Source organism: Cydia splendana, chromosome Z, assembly GCF_910591565.1.
Source record: "Cydia splendana chromosome Z, ilCydSple1.2, whole genome shotgun sequence".
NCBI lineage: Eukaryota > Metazoa > Arthropoda > Insecta > Lepidoptera > Tortricidae > Cydia > Cydia splendana.
The window spans coordinates 46,656,244-46,676,929 of NC_085987.1; the positions used below are offsets into that span (position 1 = coordinate 46,656,244).

The following is a 20,686-nucleotide window of genomic DNA, read 5'->3' on the forward strand; positions in this document are numbered from 1 at the left end:
GTAAGCGTACAGCGTGTCACGTACGTCGGGCTACGCCCGACGCTTTTAGTATGAGGACACCGAAGGCGCCCGGTTTTGGAACGCGTACAGCGCGCCACGTACGTCGGGCGTCCTAGGAAAGAATCTACAATTTTTTTTAGAAGAAATCATTTATCCAGAAAATACCAAGCTGACTTTGCATAGCATTCGCTAAGACAAAGTGTGAAAATATCATCATCATAAATGTTAAAATTAAATAAAAACATACGGTTATTATGATACTTTCACAATTTGTTCTACCAAAGTTGGTGCAGAGTTAGCTTAGAGAGACTGCATCATATCGATTAATAAATAGAAGCTATATTTTAAACTTTTCGATTCCATTAGCGCAATTTAGAAGGTGTATTAAAAACTATGAGTAGTATACTGTACCTAATATAATAAAATTATATTTTTTTATGATCAGCGGTCAAACCCCTTCTTTTTAATGTCCCATTCAATAATAATATTTGGTTTTATGAGATAAGCTTTTCTTAACATATTTTGTCAATTCTTACTTTCTCAAACTTAAACTTAAACCCACATGTTGCGTATATATTATTAATCGGCTTTCACAGCCCTTCATTTTGATACCCTACTCGATAGGTTTGCACGATATTTTTTTCTAAAGGTTGCGTAATATGGCGTATTAAGTCCGCCATATTGTTTTTATAATGACGTCACATAGCCTATGTCACCCGGGATGACGTAAGGATTCTAATGATGTAACATACGTCTAAATCGGTTAAGGCTATCAGAAGTTAAGGTGGAATAAAGAAACTCACATACATACAAACATGAACGCTGAAAACAATACACTCTTTTTTTTGGGCAGTCGTGTAAAAATAGTGGTATTTGGCCCAATCCCATTATAGGAGCTGTAAAACTGCATACCTCCTATGATGGGACAATTGACATAATGATGCTTGCCATACCATAATTTCATGTTTTAAACAATACAGAAGTAAAATGTAGTTACGAAATATGTCAACCAGGAGGTATTCTCGGACTTAGGATAAATTAATATCGTTTTTCCAAACTTTTATTTAACTTGCCTTGTTAGTTAGTGTGGGTCAAATCTTGGTAGCTGAATTTGACCCACTTTTCGATTTCCGATTCAGTTGAAATTTTGTGTAAGTACGTAATTAAGTATGCAAATCGGATGATAATGCAATATTATGAGAACATGGACTTGATCTGATGATGGAGACAGGAGGTGGCCATGGGAACTTTATCGCAATAAACCCGAACTAATTGTGTTTGGGTATATTAGAATTGTCTCGATGAATCTAATACAATAATAATTGGCTGTGGAAAGAAAAATACATTCAGCGATAAAAGCTTATACCAAAAATTGATTTTTTTGCCATAACTTATTCCCCATTTCAATATTTTATACTGATAGAGCAATGTCCATTATAGGAGGCCCATTACTGGATCCACGTCCATTACCGGGGGCCCATTACTGGAGCTTTGGTGTCCATGACTTGAGAAAAAAAGCATAGTTTTAATTTGTTAATTATGTGGAAACTCATTGCAGTATCTTTGATACAACACGCCTAAAACATGAAAGGCGGATAGGACTTTCATCTTTTAACACGCTAAGCGGAGAGAGTTTACATGTACAAGGGAAATATCATAAATACTCCAAATTTCCTCTTACATGTCCCATGACTGCCCATGCTGTTACTATAGTTAGGTAGCTATTATTTTATTCAATCTGCGTTTTGTTTATTCCCCATACAAACTTCAACCCTCCTTTTCACCCCCTTAAAGGATGATTTCTTGAATGAAAACTACCCTTTGCCCTTCCCCGGGACTCAAACTATCTCTATACCAAATTTCAACTAAATCGTGCACCAGCGCCGGTGCTACACCGCGCGGGCGGGACAGTTCATTGACAAAGTTTGTTGTGCAGTTGTTGTTAAGTCCCCATACAAAATTCCACCCCTTTAAGGGATAATTTCTGGGATAAAAACTATCCTATGTACTCGGCACTCAAACAATCTCAGTACCAAATTTCATCTAAATCGGTTCAGCGGTTTAAGCGTGACGAGGTAGCAGACAGACAGACAGACTTCCTTTAATAATATTAATAATATGGAGTATGGATTATGAGCCCATATTGTCCCAACTCCCACTGCTGGGCAAAGGCCTCCCTCTTATTTCTCCACGTAACACCCTACGGAGGTATAGCTTTTTTTCACAATCCATAACTCCCGCGGGAACAATATAGGCCTGTCCTTCAGTACACCAGCATGAAATAAGATATTTTTCGAGCAAGTGTGATGAAAAATAAATTTACAGTACATATTACTTTCCGTGCGTATGTCAAAAGTTTAAAGGGCCATATGTACTGTAAAACGTTGTACGATACACGTACGAATAGGTAATTCGCAACTCGTGTCAATATAAATCACTCCCTTCGGTCGTGTTCTAATTTATCGCCACTCGTTTCGAATTTCCTCTTTTGCGCACTAGTATCGTAAATAACTATTTCTATATTTCATGCCATTCTGATAAAATTGTGTTACACAAGTAAATGAAAGCTGTTAACGTATACGTAGCGTAGGGCCACTTGCACCATCTCAATTAACCCGGGGTTAACCGGTTAAACCGTTTACCCAGGTCCCAGTGTCAAATTGTACTGGTAACCATCTCTAGGTTTAACCGGTTAACCCCGGCTAAGTGAAATGGTGCAAGTGGCGCTTAGTCAGTTACCAACAAATCTGTAATATGCACCTAATCACATATAGCTTCTATCCGACAAAGAGCAACCGGCCGCCCATATTTCTAGCGAGGACCGATTGACTCACACAAATGATACAACATAGATAAAAAAAAAGTTAGTTACCAACAACGTTCTCCCGGCACTTGCACTGCCCACCGAATGTTTCGCACTCGAAGTCCGTGGACCCCTCAACGTCGCAAGCGCATGACAGCGTCCCACTGTTGTACTCCGCCGTTATTGAGAACACGGCGTCGCGGCAGAATCCTGGGGCAAAACAATGATATGATAATGATATGATTTATTTATCTCACAATATTATACAATGTCACTTAAAAATACACATGGTAATTTTTTTGGAATTTATATTGTGATTGTCAGTTTTTTTACATTATGAATAAATAAGTACGAAAAATGACACTGACAATCAAAATTTCATTCAAGATTATTAAATTACAATCGTATGTCAGCAGTTTCACAATAAATAAATTAAAAACAATTATTTAAAAAATAAATTCACTAGGACAGGAGGAATGTATACAAACAGTGTTATTGTATATTTCAGCGCCTTTCCCTTGCCGGTTTTCGGATGATATAATGATGGCGAGACAAAAGAAAGACGTACTATAGTACATATTATTGCAGTAAAAGATAGTTGCATAGGTAACTGAGCCACGAATTACTAAATCATTCAAATTGGTATCCTTAATTAACCTATATCTAAAATAACTATTCCAAATTTTAGGTAACTACACCAAACTGTCTTTGAGAAAAACGCACTTAACCGATTTGCAAGACCGAAGTGATCCCATAAGAGCACCGCGAACAGGTTTGTGCGGTGCTCTAAAGATGGGGTCTAAAAAATGAACAATCCTAATTGGTATTTGGGCAAAATAGATCCATTTTTGGATAACGGAAATGGAAAATTGCACTGTTATGCGGATTTTTACAAATCGAGTTTTTAAGACATTAACGGCCCCACCACGACATTGCGCGACTGGCGACGACGGCGGCAACCATAGGTCCAAAGGTCCGATCGCTGTGTCTCGCTCCAACCTATGGCTGCCGCCGCCGCCGTCGCCAGTAGCGCAATGTCGTGGCCGTAAGCGATGCAATAGGGTATTTTACTGTATTTAATAGTACATTACTACAGAGGCTGGGAAGTAAGGGGTTGCCGGCCGAATGCATATAGACGGCCGAACGTAGTGAGGCCGGATAGTTATGAGGCCGACAACCCCTTTTCACGCCGAGGTATGTATAGTGCTTTTCTTAAACATGCAATGAAATAATAATAAAAATTGATGATGATGATTGTTTCATGTCCTAATGTGATAGGTTATTCAGTGCGTGGGGTTCATAAGGGGAACGAAAATTTTATTATTTTTGTGCTACGACTATACATATTTTATTTTATATATTTTAATAAATATTTTTTTTGCTTTTATTTTCTTTTTTTTCTTTTCGTGTTTTTTAAATTTTATTAAGGGGTTTCCTAAAGGGAAACGAAAATTTGATTATTTTTGCGCTACGACGTACGGTTTAGGAGATACAGCATTATAAAGTTTTTTTTGTTTTTTTTTTCTTTTTAGTGCCTTTTTTTTAAATATTAATCAAGGGTTTCTTACAGAGGAACGAACATTTTATTATTTTTGCGCTGCGACGCACGGTTTAGGAGATACAGCCCTATAAAGATTAAAAAAAAAATCGTACCATATATGCTAACACCTTTTGTACTCACTTTCATGCAATAAAAAATTATGAATTATGAATTAACCATAAACTGCCTATAGTTTTTTTTTAAAGCGGTGCGATAGTGTGTTATCACTTTAATGGCTGAATGCCACGATGGTGTGTCACACATATCTGTGAAATGGAAAATTAAAAAAAATTAATTCCCGGCCTAGGCCTTAAATTTTGTATGAAATTCCTTTACAGTTCTCTGGAGTTGCTCCGCCCTAAACGTGATACTTCGAAGCCTGATAATATAACGCCCGGAGTGATGACATTTCATTGCATGTTTGAGAAAAATAAATTATTTTACACCATGCATGAAATAAAGCACCAGAAGATTATTAGAGAAACAGACAGTTATGTTTAGACACAATTTCAATTCAAAACCCGTATAAAACTACACTACAAATAAGAGTAGGTAATTTGATTGTGACGTCACATGCTAAGTGTTTCATATAAATTCCATAGTAGAAAAATCGTTTTGCAGTGCGAAAAAAAGTTGGTGCGTTGATGCGCATATGATAAGTGCCACATTTGTAAAAGACTGTTTTTTTCATTCCTGTATTAGTTCCACTATCAAATACTACAACTGTGTATGTTGTCATGTCCCCTGAAATAAGGAAATGACTAACTCTTGTACTTTGACTGTAGACTCGATATAATAGTTAATAATGTTTACTGGCGACAAATTCCCTGCTTTCTCTCAAAAAATCTTTCTCTTTCTTTAAATAAATAAATAAATATTATAGGACATTTTTACACAAATTGACAAAGCCCCACGGTAAGCTCAAGAAGGCTTGTGTTGTGGGTACTCAGACAACGATATATATAATATATAAATACTTAAATACATAGAAAACAACCATGACTCAGGAACAAATATCTGTATAATCATACAAATAAATGCCCTTACCAGGATTCGAACCCGGGACCATCGGCTATATAGGCAGGGTCACTACCCACTAGACCAGACCGGTCGGTTAAATAGGCGTTAGAAGTTACCTGTGACCTCAGGCTCGATGTAATAATGGTTGCTAGCACATTTGGTGATGAATTCCCTGGTATAGTCCATCATGTTGGCTTCCACCAGCACCGACTCCGTGAAGTAGCGGGGTTCGATGATCAGCACGCTCTGGAGAGACACACCCTTGCTGTCCGCACCCTGTGGATTAATACAATACAATACAATACAATACAATACAATACAATACAATACAATACAATACAATACAATACAATACAATACAATACAATACAATACAATACAATACAATACAATACAATACAATACAATACAATACAATACAATACAATACAATACAATACAATACAATACAATACAATACAATACAATACAATACAATACAATACAAATACTCTTTATTGCACACCTCATTACAGAAAATAATACAAATAATACAGGAAGAAGAGGTTAAACAACAGGCGGTCTTATCGCTAAAAAGCGATCTCTTCCAGAGAAGCTTTAGGTAGCGGAAATTAATACATTTATGTCATGTCAGTAGGTGTTTCATATTAAATATAAGAATTCTAGCACAGAAAAACCACAATACAAAACAGTATATCATACAAATAAAAATAAAATACGATACATATACATACATACACACACATATATATGTATATACATATAAAAATGTTATGTTTAACAGATACTAACCCTACCTTACCAACAAATTATACACCAGTGCCCCGTTAGTGAACGAAACGGTAATGTCTCTCTATCACACTTACATATAAGTGCGACAGAGAGACATTTTAGCGTTTCGTTCGCTACGGCGCAAACGATTTGGCATCTTGGCATTTTTATATAATCTTTTTGCTAAGATTATGCACTATTATAATTAAGTAGCTTTTATATTCGGTCTTGAGGACTATCTAAACACGCCTCTAACGCCCTGACAATAGAGGCGACCTGACTAATCCCAAGGATTGACGTAGGCATTCGTTTTTACGAAAGCGACTAGGCAGTCGCTCAGATGGCTCTGACCTTCCAACCCAGAGGGAAATTAGGCCTTATTGGGATTAGTCCGGTTTCCGCACGACGTTTTCCTTCACCGAAAAGCAACTGGTAAATATCAAATGTTCGTGCATAAGTTCCGTAAAACTCATTGGTACGAGCCGGGGTTTGAACCCGCGACCTCCGGATTGAAAGTTGACCGCTCTTACCGGTAGTAGGCCACCAGCGCCTGACGCTATTACTCTCAAAGTCTTACCTCAAATGTCAATGAGCAGTTGTCAGTAACATCAAATATCTCGCTCGGTAGTTTAAGCAGTTCCCTGCATCCTGATGAAGAACCGCAGAACGGTAGGGTGACACGACCAGCGTGGATATTGTTACCACAGGAGATGGTCACGTCAATGGAGCTCTCTGGAAGAAAAACTTGAGTTTTCATACCATCTGGTATGTACAAGCAACACCGGGAAAGGAGTCGGCATTCACACTATACTTGACTATAGCCCTCTGCCGAAGCACAATGCTAAACTAGGCATGCACACAACTAGCGCGGTGCGTGTTGTGACTCATCCGTACACAAAAAGAGATCGAGGTGTACAAGATTTGTCTTTCGGCGCGATTCGGGAAATGATTTAGAGATTCGCTAGATATGAAATAGTAAAGATATGTGACGTTCCACGGCAAAAGGTACCTTATGGCGGCTGGCGCTTAAACTATTATTAACGCCGCTCCAATATTCAGCCGGGGCAGTGGTACCTTTTGGTGGAACGTCCCATATCTTTACTATTTCATATAGGTATAGTGAATGTCTAATTGATTTCCCGAATCGCGCCGTTTGACGTGTGCCATTTTATATGTATTTGTGTCGTCATTTCAGATTGGAATTTTATGTAGCGAGTGAGAAGTGCGACTGTGTGCACGTTTTCCCACGCAAGAAATAGCAGAACGATTTGTACGGCAAGATATCGCTTGGGCTCCTACCTTCCGACGTGTCGGAAGCCGGTGTTGCTTGAAGGCACAAGTCTTTTAGGATCCGACTCAAATGTTGTTTTTTTTTTTACTTGTTAGTCTTAAGACTAGGTTCTCCTTAAACCTTCTCTAGAGACGGCTCAATATTTTCTGAAAGTATTAATATGAGTTACCTGGATGATCAGGCTGGTGGTAGTGCAGCAAGAACTCGTATGGTCCAGGTGTGGGTACAGAAATATCGACAGTCACAGGCTTCGACCCAGCCACTACGAAAGCCGGGGTCGTACTGTTGTCCGATGGCTCTATTTTGACCTGGAAATGAGTTTAATGTCAACTCGAATGTCGAAAAAGTTGACACCACAAACCGAGAAACCATGAGCATTTTTAATCCTACAAGAAGAAGCGTGTCTAAAGAAGGGATAGAGATAATATAATATTGGTCCTTGATGCTTCCGAATCACCATTCTACAAGGATGAGCCACGCTACACAGGGCCGTGCCCGGGCCGAGGCGTCCGACATGTAATTTTCTATGACGGCTGATCAGTGATCACGTGGTGCTTTCCAAATAAAACGAAGCGGCGGAAGCTCCGGCCCGGTCTAGCGTGAGTCATCCTTAAAGGGGGACGAACATCGTCCAAACGGGACGTTTCTTGCTAATGACACTCCATATACCAAAATTTTATTAGCAATTTGCTTCGCAATAGCAAAGGGACATTTTTATTGTGTAATATAATATAACCTAACTAAGGCTAACAGAGTATAAAAGGGAGAAGTAGAAGCGGGATCTGGAAGGGGTAGACCTGAAGAACCTGGGTAAATCCTGAAGGAAGGCCAGGTCAAGAGCACCCTAAACCGGCGAGCGTGTATGAGGAATGTTATGAAAGTGAAGGAAGCGAAAGAGGTAACCTATGTCAGGTCAGGATCGTAGCAAGTGGAAATCCGTGGTCTCTGCCTACCCCTCCGGGAAATAGGCGTGATTGATTATATATGTATGTGCATGTATGTATAACCTAACTAAACTCAAACTTGAATCTTTGCTAGCCATGTTTAAATACGAGAAATGGTAGTCAAAATTTGTATAAATACCTCCTTAGTATTGGCGTTGTCGAACCCATTGACGAAAGTCTCGCCATTTCTTCTCAGCGTGTACGGTTTGGGCGTAATGTAGGCCAGGTGCCATTCAGATTGTGGTATCGCCGTGATTGACTTTATGCCAGCCAGGTTGTCTGCGTTGCCCTGCAGAAATATAAAATCGAAATCAATGTTATAATGCTAAAATATTTTGCATCTGCGGCTAACGCCGATAGTTTTGTGATTGATGTGCACGTAGACTACGTAGAGTCTATGAGGAAAGAGAAGAGTATTGGGCCCCAAACATTCCACGACTCTTATCTTTCCGCACAAACTCTATCTGCTATTTTAACCTAGACCTGGCTCACGAGATTACCGCCATGTGGGATGTTAACTCGACGATCATTGTTCCGATAGTCGTGTCAGCGAACGGTCTCATAGCGAAGAGTCTCAATCAACACCTAGAGAGACTGGGTGGTGCTGCTGGGTGCTTGGATCAAGGTTCAGATGCAAAAGACGATAATTTTGGAGAAGGCGCGTGGCGCGTATACGTCGGTTCCTCACTCTGCGGCCCTGACCACCGGCAGCTTGGGCCTTGCCCCACTGCTGGCGGCACCCTAGGTTAGGTTTTTTATAATATGTTTATATGCATTTTGTATTATTTTTGGTTTTTTACTTTTATATTCATGAAAACCTAGCCTAAGATAAAAGATAAATAAAGATATAAGTAATAATAATAAAATATGTTTTAAGGGATTGGTATGTATATGCTGCATCTTCTATCCCAATCACTGAAAAATTCTGTTAAAGCCAGTAAGCGCTATAAATATATGTATTTTAAATAGAATAGGGAGTATTACAGCAATGTTCTGCCGCCAGAGTGCAGCACTAATTTGTTTAGTAAACCATAGAGTAACTTGTACATACATACTACGCCTTAAAGAGTTTTTTGACAAGTTTTCACTATGACATTGATGCATCAAGGCGGTTTGTTTACAGGTGGCCTACCGCGAAACGCGAAAATCGAAATTTCTTTATCTGCCTCTCTATCGATCGAATAGACAAGAGTGATAGTGACACAGAATCCGAACTTTCGACTGTCGTATTTCACGGTAGGCCATGTGATTGACCTAGTGACGTCCTCTACGCGGTTACATATCAGAATACCGAAAATCTATTTACCTAATGTTGAATCACCTCGTTTCACCTATTTTTTTAAATACCTATTGATCAGTTAACCTAAGCTCATAACACCTAATGAATGAATTACCTATTGCACGTTTCACCTACAATTGGTTTACCTAAGCTCAGAATACCTATGCTCGATTTACCTAAAGTTGAAACACCTAATACTCGAAATACCTAAAGCTAATATACCTAATGCACGAAACACCTAATGTTGGTATACCTAATGCACGAAATACCTAAACTCGGTATACCTAATGATCGAATTGCCTAAAGTTAACATACCTACTGCACGAATTACCTAAAGTCGGTATACCTAATGATCGCATTACCTAAAGTTAACATACCTAATGAACGAAATACCTAAATTTGATACACCTAATGCACGAAATACCTGAAGTCGATGCACTTAATGAACGAAATATGTACCTAAAATCAAAAATATAATTATTGTTTAGTAGAATATTATTAGGACATACAAGAAGTCGAGATAGGTGCGATGACGAGCAAAGCGAGGAGGAGCGTGTTAGGTTAACTACGACCAAACAGTGCCAAAACCGACTTTTATTCATCGTCATGATGTTAACTTTAGTTTTTGATAAGATAAGATAACATAACTAATTTTGTATTAGACTAACGAAATCATTCTACTACCTAAAAAGTAGCGTTTCAAAAAGTGTATTTTTAAATTGTTATCCAAACAAACAGTTTCTACTGTAAGGTTGGGAAATCATACGATTTATTGGGTGGAGTTGCCACTTGATCATTCGGCAAAATGATATGAATTTTGTACTAGGTATATAGACTTTAGGTATTCCGTGCGTTAGGCATATCGAAATTAGGTAATTCGTTCAGGAAGTATATCAACTTTAGGTATTTCGTGCGATAGGTTTAACAGTTTTAGGTATTTCGTCCATTAGGTAAATCAAGTTTAGGTACATCGTTCATTAGGTATATCAGCTTTAGGTGTATCGTCCATTAGGTATATCAGCTATAGGTGATTCGTGCATTAGGTATAATAGCTTTAGGTGAAACGTGCAGTAGGTAAAACGTGCATTAGGTATATCGTGCATTAGGTGTTTCGTCCATTAGGTTATTTGAGCTTAGGTATTATAAACTTAGGTCAGTCAATGTTTAGGTAAAATGATCGATAGGTAATTTAAAAATAGGTGAATCAAGCATAGGTGATTCAACATTAGGTAAATCAGTTTTCGGTATTCTGATATGTAACCCTCTACGCAGAGTTATCAGTAATATTCCCTATTAATGTTACATGAAAAAAATCAACCTCATTAAAATCTAGTTATTATGTGAGGTTACTCTGAGGGGATATGTACGAGATATTCTTAAATCCAGAATTGTCTAGACTAATAGATAAAACATTTAATTTCACTCACCTCCAGTGTAAGTTCATTATTCTCATCGAACACCTCAGCCACAAACGCCCTAGCCTTATCATCAGTCACCACCTGCCTACACGGCTTCGTGTATAGACATTCATTAAGGACCAATCTCCCCTGCGACTCCTGGCCGCCAGTCTTGAAGTTGACATTGATTATGCTATTGATCTTCGCGCGATTTCCGACCATATCGACAGCGTTGCGGTCGACAGGTGTGACGTATTCGACGAGTATAATGTATTGGCCATTAGGTTTGATAATCCAGTTGTAGGTGAGAGATTGGGTGCCTAGAACGGGTATGGTGGATGCTGGTACGCCGAGTTCTTTCAGTTGCTGGAAGAGAATTTAGAAAATAGGATTTTGACGATTAATTATGGAAGCATTCCTACACTCTGCCTAGAGAAATGTCTGCGCAGTATAGCTTGATCGGATTATAAGGATTACGAAGAGAAGATGAGATGTTAAATAGATCTCTGTATGAAGTGAGAAAAGCTTTCTCATGTCAGTGTTTTGATTTCATCTGACTTGTACGAAAGATTTTATACGAGCTGTGTTCAACTTATCAAATAGAACAGACAAGTCCTTGTTTCCGTGAGAACAAAATAAATGACCATAAAGAGTCCAGAAAGAGATCAAACAGTCAACTTACCACATTGTCATCCAAGTAATCGCTAGCAGCAGATGTCAGCCCACTGGCATCAACGGTTGGGTACGAGCTGAGCTTCGGGTACCTAAACTCGCGGCACAGATCCTGGTCTCCGATGGTGCAGGGTCTGTCTACCAGCTTCTTGAGAACTGTAGCTTCATAGTACGCTTCTGGTATAAGGACGAAGTAGTCCTGTGAAGAGTTATAGGTTAGATTTATCGCCTTTGAGAGTATGAGGAGGATTATTTTAACAATTAAGGCCTTCACCAGCTTAGAAAGTGCTTGCTTTATGATATGACGCCAAATGCAGAATAGTCTACAATACGGGGTTCTTTAAAAAAACGATTGTACAATGTACACTATTTTTAAAGGGTCCATGTAACACACCTGGCTGGAGTTACAAGCGTCCACAGTGGCCGCTTACCATCCTGATTTCTCCAGGATAATGGTATCCACCATGGACCATAGGGTGGAACTTATACCTATGTCCCTTATCCTTTAGTACGCAACCAGGGAAGATACTTACAATGAGCACTTCCTTGTTGGTCTTGATGGTCACCGTCCAGTTTCCAGCGTCCATGACGAAGGGTGAGGGGGTGTTTCCTTTTTCACCCGCCACTGTTACCAATTGCGGATTCACTGTTGGCCTTAGGAGCACATTATGCCTGAAAGCCATTCGTGGTATAAGTGTGGAAATTAAGCATTTAGATTTTGTAAACCATGGGCAAATGAAAGTGCACACTATCTCCCTTTCCTTTCACAAGCCGTCTAATTTTCAATTATTGAGTTCAAAATATTTCTGATAACGCTTATTGCCCCCAAGACTTTCGAAGCAGGGGTTCGTTTACTGGATAAAAAAAACCCTACACTACACTCTTTCACTTATAAGTCACATTGATAAAACATTCTGCTATAATGATCCAACTCTACTGTTTACTTATGTCATAGCGCTCGCATTTGCTTATAGTATGCATTTTCTCAAATTATTTCTCACCACACCAGCTCGGAAAGGCTTACTTTGCAGTTCAAAAACTGATAGCAAAGTTGCATTTTATTCACATGTGAGGCAAAATAATCAAATGCAAATTTTGACTTGTTTTCTTATGTTTGATGGTAGAATTGACTAAATTAAATGATGATTTTGGATGATAAATATTTAATAACATTAATTTGGATTTGATTTGGTTTGATTTTGTTTGACATTTTACATTTAATATTTGCTTCGGGTCGGTGTGGTGAAAAAATTTGTGTTTCACTCGGGGGCAAATTTTGTTTAACCCTCGTGCTTTGAAACCCTCGCAACCCTCAAGATTCCATTTATCAAACCACTCGTTACGCTCGTGGTTCAATTTTGGAATGTTTCGCTTGCTCGGGTATTAATATTAGCACGAGCGGTTAAACAACAACTTTGCCCCCATGTAAAACAAATAACTATTTACGCCTCACACCCTAATCTGTTAAACAAAAGCCTTTATTTCTTTTGTTGAGCGGTTACAAATGCTTCCGCTACTGACTGAACGGGAACAAACTCGTTTAAAAATAAATTTTACAGTCCTATTTATTAGGATCAAATTTATGAAACAGCTCATTCTGTTACCTGACAGGCCGCACACAGGCGACCGATCGCCCCACATGAATGAGCTGTACGGTTACCATCAGTTTGTCACTGACATAAACGCCGTCGAGAACGTAATTTACTTTCTATACATCTCGCTCGCACTCGCATATCAGTGCAAATGGGATGTATAGAAAGTAAATTACGTTCTCGACGGCGTTTATGTCAGTGACAAACTGATGGTAACCGTACTGTTACTTAAATTTCAACCTTAACACTATCACAATAATTGCTATTTTACGACATGTTTGCTTTAAACAAAAATGCTTTTGTTTAACGGATTAGGGTCTGAGCTCTGAGGCCTAAAACTCATTTGAGAAAATGCATACTATAACCCCTTGTCTGTGTACGATAAGGATCCTGACTAAATTTTTAAGTCATCTCTTCAGTGTCTCTTCACATTTTTTTTGTGCTCTATACAGCACAACAGAGGTTTGAACCTACGACTAGGAAACACATAGGAAAGGTAAAGGCACTCTCTTTTATTACGCTTTTTAAATGTACTCACGTCTGTTGCGAATCTCCAGGGTTCTCCGGGGTGACCAGTATAGTGGCGACCACCGGGTCCTTGAGCGGGTTGGCGTACTTGACCACCATGCGGTAGAGAGACGACTTGCTCAGTTGTACAACGTTGATGACTTCATTCTGAAATATAAATACTTTAGTAGTATTGACAATATTCTTTGTTATTAAATGCAAACAATGTTCCCGGGAACCTGGGAACATTGTTTGCAATTAAGAACATTTAATTAAAAATAAAATACGCAAATAAATATAACAAACTACCACCCAAAATACAAAACTCGACAAGTGTCTCGCCTCTAAGAGTTGCTCAGGAGAAGCTGGAGATATTGACGGTCTGGTGTCCGTGAAGTAACAAACCCTTTGGGGAAACAGTGGACTCTGATTAGCTGAGATCTTCGTGGCCTTGAAATTAGGTCTGGGGCCAAAAAAACTTACTTATAACAGAGAGAACATGACGTAACCGTTCCTAGAATGTCTCGCGAACACCTCCTGACAGTCCCTATATCTGAGAGCGCCTTAAAGCGTCTCTCCTTCCTCTAGCTCGTGTGTGAGCTGGTGAAGCGGGATTTAGTGAGCTCTGATTGGCTGATAGCTTTGGAGCAAATAAACTTACCTGTAGAAGTGAAAACATGACGTAGCCCTTCCAAGAGTGTCCCGGGAACGCATCCTGAGAGTCCCTGTATCTAACAGCACCAGACGGCGTCTGTCCTTCCTCTAGCTCGTATCGGAACTGATGGAGGGTAGGGAAATAGTGAGCTCTGATTGGCTGAGAGCAGCGGAGGCCTTCGACACGGGAGTGGCAGTAGCATTGACCTGTGGTCTTGTTGCAGTTGTTGTCGGTGGAGCCGCCAACGTCGCAGTTGCATTCTGGTGGAAGAGAAATGAGTTTAAAGGGCGTGGTTTGCTCACATAGATACAATACAAACATCATTCGTCAACAAAACATCAATTATTTGCGAAGCTAGGGTTATACGTAATACTCGTAAATCTGACAAATTGTAACAGAATTCTGGATTTCATAAACATCATTACAGGTAGCAGGCTAGCAGGTTAATAACACTTGAACTGTGTGTGCTATCAAAATCATTGCAGACTTGTCTTGGTCTAACTCTAGACGTAATATTTGACGTATCTTAAAGTACGAATCGGGCCGTAAGAATACGTTTATGAATCGGCGACTTTGCTAAGAATCTTACCTGAGCAACCAAAGATGTTCCCAGCATCAAGATTGTAGAATCCATCAGCGCACTCGGAGCATTGGCGGTCATCCACGTTTGGCTTGCACATGCACTGTCCAGTTTTCGTGTTGCATGACCCCAGACCGCCTAGGGTGCCGCTCACGTCGCAGTTGCATTCTGAAGAGGAACTTTAATCAGTACCTATCATGATGAGCGCTGGTGGCCTAGCGTGCGACTTTCAATCCGGAGGTCGCGGGTTCAAACCGGGGTTTGTACCAATGAATTTTCGAAACTTATGTACGGAATATCATTTGATTGCTTTTCGGTGAAGGAAAACATCGTGAGGAAACCGGACTAATCCCAATAAGGACTAGTTTTCCCTCTGGGTTGGAAGGTCAGATGGCAGTCGCTTTCGTAAAAACTAGTGCCTACGTCGAATCATGGGATTAGTTGTCAAGCGGACCTCAGGCTCCCATGAGCCGTCGCAAAATGCTGGGATAACGCGGGGAAGAAGAAGACCTATCATGATGAGCATGTTGCAGAAAGATTTCAAAGGACAGAGAGGATTTTACAGGAATAAAAGGAAGTTTTCAAGTTCCGTGTGGAATGTTTCGCGATTTTAGAAACTTTCCATGAACATCACCAACATCGCTGGATGATAAATGGTGTAAGTTATGATTGATGAAAATTAGACACCAAGAAAAGCTAATTCGTCATGTCTGAAGCAGATTTAAATGGTGTTTCAAAAATATCTTCCAATAGGTAACTGTAGCTTGACACAATAATATGAAAGCATTGCAAGTCATTAAAAAACTCATTCAATTTACCGTGTTTTCAGGCAACAAATTCTAATTGGTTTTCAAAGGCTTTTGCGGCTCGGGGGACAGAACAGAAAACGTACCTTCGCACCCATGAGGGTTATAATATTGCAGGTTCCAGTAGAGTGGCTTGCAGTCATTGCAGATTCTGCCCTGCACGCGCTCCTTGCATTGACAGAGCTCTCCTGCTGGCACCGATCCGCAACCTGGGACAAAGATTATTTTTATCAAGCAGTTTGAAAGCAGCATTAAAAATAAGACTGACTTTAATTATTCATAAAATATTAGCATTCTATTTTAAATTATCCATTACCAATTTATAAATATCCAGGACTATCGGCTTTGCAAGTGTCATTAAAATACAAAGGGGTCGTTAAAATTAAATACTGCTTCTAGTATACACTATATGATGTGAAAGTACCGAACTTTCCTGATTGTGTTTAAGAATCTAGAGCACACACTAGTGAAACTACTCGACTTGATCTGATTTAAGATCTGGACACTTACTTAATTTGTTATCCACATTAGTTGGGTAAATGGTCCATACATCTCAAAGCAAAGGATTGAAAAAACAATGTTACGTAATCTTCATTATTAAGATACGGTAATAACTAAGTAACAAGATTAAGAGAGAGAGAGAGAGAGAGAGAAAAAACTTTGATAGTAGATAATAAACTTACCAGCAAAAGAAGCGATAACGCCCTTAGGATCGCAGTTGCACTCCTCACACGCCGGATAGTTGTAGAAGCTCTCCTTACAGCTGTCACACTTGATGCCGTTGAAGTTGGGCTTGCAGTGGCAGTTGCCGGCATCGTCGCAAGTCGAGCCGATGGAGCCGGATCCGTCACAGTTGCAAGCTGAAATATGTCAGTCGTTATAAAGTGCAGCTAAGTTAGTTAGTTTTGCTGGGCATTTTCCGCAAATCGACATCCATTTATATTTTGAGTGAAACAAGGTAGCGCTACTCTAATCACCCCAGCTCCTCCACGAAATCTAGCAAAAGCTTCAGGTTGCTAACTGCCTCCTTCAGTGTGCACGGATTCCCTAGGTATTTGCTTCTAAATTGCTACCTGTTTACAGTCTAGGATAATTTGTTTTGTAGTAAAGAGTAGGATGAACTTGACAGAAGTAGCACCGTCCTCGCAACGGTGACGTCGCTGCTCCGCCGATGCCGCCTGTCGTGAGCAGCTATGCGAGTCGGACTTTGGCCAGCAGTACATTTCGCGCCCTCGACCAGTAAAGGCGAGTCGTTGCTCCAAGACGACGATTCTCGCAAATTGGATCAAACCATGTCGAGGATAATAATATTCGACATAATAATACCTGAATACTCCGTTTCAAATTATTTTAAATGTTAGAGTAGGATGAGGGTAGTCTTTGAATGCAATCGACTTGGTCAATGATATTGGAGGTGGGCGACAATGACGCCCACTATGAGACACATTTTTGACAGTTCGTAAAGTAAATGTCAAATTGGAGCTAACGAGAATTCAATATTTGCCACGTCAACGTCATTTTTCGTTACCGCATCACACACAGCTCAATCAGCAATGCTAAAAAGTGTTAAATTAGAGTAGTATTTGATGCACTCGAGGCGTAAACACATAAAATAAAAACTATGTTAATTTTGAACCTATATTATCGTCGTTGCGCTTTTTAAAGCTGTGTTCGATTTTTGATTGACAAATTGTTACCTAGCAACAAAATACATAAAGTATTAATTCATTTTATTAAGATCTCGCACATATAAGATTTGGTAAGCGTAACGACGATATAAAAAAAAATCATAGGTACTGTTGTATACACTCATAGTTATTTTGCTTACCCGGTAAAACTAAAATGTAGGTGAAGCATTGACAGCAATATCACTGTATAAAAATTCGAATCTTAGTAAAACATGGTCACTCGTAAATTTACTTTTATTATGGTTGAATAACCTGTTTGTAAGAAGCGCTGGTAACCTAGCGGTAAGAGCATGCCTCTTGCAATCCGGAGGTCGCGGGTTCAAACCCCGGCTCGTACCATTGAGTTTTTCGGAACTTATGTACGAAATATCATTTGATATTTACCAGTCGCTTTTCGGTGAAGGAAAACATCGTGAGGAACCCGGACTAATCCTAATAAGGCCTAGTTTCCAATCTGGGTTGGAAGGTCAGATGGCAGTCGCTTTCGTAAAAACTAGTGCCTACGTCAATTCTTGGGATTAGTTGTCAAGAGGACCCCAGGCTCCCATAAGCCATGGCAAAATGCCGAGATAACGCGAAGAAGAAGAAGTAGATGGTTAAATAACCTGTTTGGGGTTGTATTCAAGAGTTTTCTTCAAAACTCCAATGGAGGCCAGTACGATTTATTCTTAAATTGGTCGCTTAAGTAATATAGTTTTATTATCCTTGGGTGCCCAAAATTTTATTTAGTACGATAAACATACCAACACAAAGAACTAGGAGTGCGGTAAATTTCAGCGTCAAGAAGTCCTTGAAGTAAAGACAATTTTGACTACTCACGCAAGCATTCAGGATACTTGTAGTATCCAGGTGAGCACTGGTCGCAACGTTTGCCACCGAAGTTGGTCAGGCAGTTACATTTGCCGTCAGCCGCACAGCTGGTCGAAGTTGAGCCAGTAGTGGAACACTCGCACTGGACGCAGGCACGCTCGCGGCCTTGGACTTGCATGTAGTAACTGGAAAGGGAAGTAAGAGTAGAACTCATGACAAATAACTAAATACTTAGATAGTTTTCTACTACAGGTTGTTTGGGAAAACTTGAAAAGGATTTTAAGCATCCTTAGGGACATAAGAAAAAAAGTTTCTGGTAGTTTTATCGTTTTTTTTTACAAATTGTTAAACTGGGTCAAGCTAGTGGTTTCGATATTTATGAGTATGGTTAATAAATTAGCAACGGAGCGTTAATTAATAATAAGTAAATGTAGACACCGCAAGTTTTCTTACATGCGTAGGATATGTATATAATTTCAGTGAAATACCTACGCTTAGTAATTAAGTTAACTGTAAAGAAATTAGTAATGTTATATTTATATCATGTGCTTCACTGTTACGTCGAGACTACTGATAGAATCAATTTGAAAAAAGTTCAGGAGGAAATGCGTATAAGGGCGTCCGCTAGGTGGCGCAGGTGCATGAAGTACTATTTTTCGTTAACCCGCTCACCCCTTCCATTCAACTGCGCCAACTAGCGGACACCCTAAAGGTGGCAGTGTTCCTAAAGTTTTATGACTTACCCAGCGAGACACTGGTCGCAGCGCGCTCCTCCGAAACCTTCCTTGCATATACACGTGCCAGAGACATCGTCGCAAATCCTTGACTGCGTTCCAGTGGTGTCGCAGTTACATTCTGTTTGGAAACACAATATAACATATTATAACAAAATAATTAATAACATAACAAAATATAATAACAGTTAAGCTAATTTAAACTTGTTAATTTATTGATTCAAATTAATTGAGTAACATATACTTTATTTTATACAATACATAATTAGTGGAAGTGAAATATAGGATAAGGGTCCATTTTACAGTAGAAATTAAACTGGATGAGAGAAATAAAAAAGAAATGAACCAGACTTATTAGATATTGGCTTCATAAATAACAACATACGAAAATGATTTTCTTTAACTGATGAGGAGAACCAAACAAGACACACTCTTAAAAAACTAATAAGTAGTGATAAAATCATAAATAATACTCACGGCTGCACGTAGGATAGCTGAAATAGCCGGCCTCGCACCGATCACAGGTTCGTCCGCTAAACTTGCTCTTGCACGTGCAGTTGCCGCTATCCTTGTCGCACACTTGGGAGACAGATCCGATGGTGTTGCACTCGCAGTCTGCGTGTAAGAGACAACGTCATTATCACAATGTTGCAATATTGCATTTGATATTACTGGTTCTATGATTATTCGTTCGTATTTACAATATGTGTATAGGACATTTTTCATTTCAGTACAATGTTAAGAGACCATCAACGTGCACACTAGCGCCACTGCTAAATAATCGTGATTATTTAAATTTAACGAAAGATATTTAAAAAAGTTTTTATGTTACTGGATTCTTCGATCTATGAACTCAAAACGAAAACGGCCGGTTTTAACTTTGGGCGAATAGATCGACGAATCCACCAACATAAAAACTAGTCTGATGTATATTGTATGGATGACTTTTTGTACGGAAACTGACGTTTGTAAAATACTAAAAAAACTATGTATAACACTACATTTTGGCTACATATTGTCCAAATTACCTTTGCACTCCGGTGAGTAGAAGCCATCAGCGCAAATTTCACAAGATTTACCCGCGTAGTTAGACTTGCACGGACACTGTTTAAAGAAAAAAAACAACATTTTAGTTTCAAATATGTGTAATTAAAGTGATTAATTTACAACTCGTAATTAAGCGTAGAGGCGTTCGAGGAACCATTTGGTCCACCCTGTAATGTAGCCATGTAGCGTTGCCTCAGAATAAATAATAGTAGGTACTACCGTACAGAAAAGAAACTAGCTTATTTCAAAACCGAAGTTTGACAGCGATTCAGGGTCGAATCATGCTGTCCCTTTCATACGTATGGTACTATCCCATTTGGCTATTTAGGGTTGTCAAAATCCATTATTATCTTATCTGTGGTCGTACACGCAAAGGGACGTCAAGTTGCAACCATAATTGCTAATTGCTCGGAGCAATGTTGAGCCGAACGGAGCCGAGAATGCCCAAAAGGATCCGTTTCGCCCCCTGGCGTTGCCAACGATTGCAAAAAAATGTTTGGTAATAACGAATGCCAACGAAAAGTTATTTGGTAATTTCCAATGTATGTAA

General features: G+C 39.3%; 1 protein-coding gene across 1 annotated transcript in view; it reads right to left on the reverse strand.

Annotated features, from left to right (window-relative positions):
* The window catches only part of LOC134804019 (laminin subunit alpha), a 98,614-nt gene that overhangs the window by 56,663 nt on the left and 21,265 nt on the right, over positions 1-20,686 (reverse strand). Inside the window, exons 10-26 of the mRNA XM_063776873.1 lie at positions 20,118-20,193; positions 19,567-19,704; positions 19,099-19,210; positions 18,365-18,540; positions 16,541-16,717; positions 15,944-16,066; positions 15,061-15,219; positions 14,478-14,731; positions 13,848-13,984; positions 12,251-12,389; positions 11,728-11,916; positions 11,076-11,411; positions 8,509-8,658; positions 7,595-7,733; positions 6,712-6,866; positions 5,480-5,639; positions 2,873-3,013 (exon numbers count right to left, since the gene is read on the reverse strand). Of these exons, the coding sequence (XP_063632943.1) occupies positions 2,873-3,013; positions 5,480-5,639; positions 6,712-6,866; positions 7,595-7,733; positions 8,509-8,658; positions 11,076-11,411; positions 11,728-11,916; positions 12,251-12,389; positions 13,848-13,984; positions 14,478-14,731; positions 15,061-15,219; positions 15,944-16,066; positions 16,541-16,717; positions 18,365-18,540; positions 19,099-19,210; positions 19,567-19,704; positions 20,118-20,193 (2,761 nt within the window). The remainder of the gene's footprint in view (positions 1-2,872; positions 3,014-5,479; positions 5,640-6,711; positions 6,867-7,594; positions 7,734-8,508; positions 8,659-11,075; positions 11,412-11,727; positions 11,917-12,250; positions 12,390-13,847; positions 13,985-14,477; positions 14,732-15,060; positions 15,220-15,943; positions 16,067-16,540; positions 16,718-18,364; positions 18,541-19,098; positions 19,211-19,566; positions 19,705-20,117; positions 20,194-20,686) is intronic.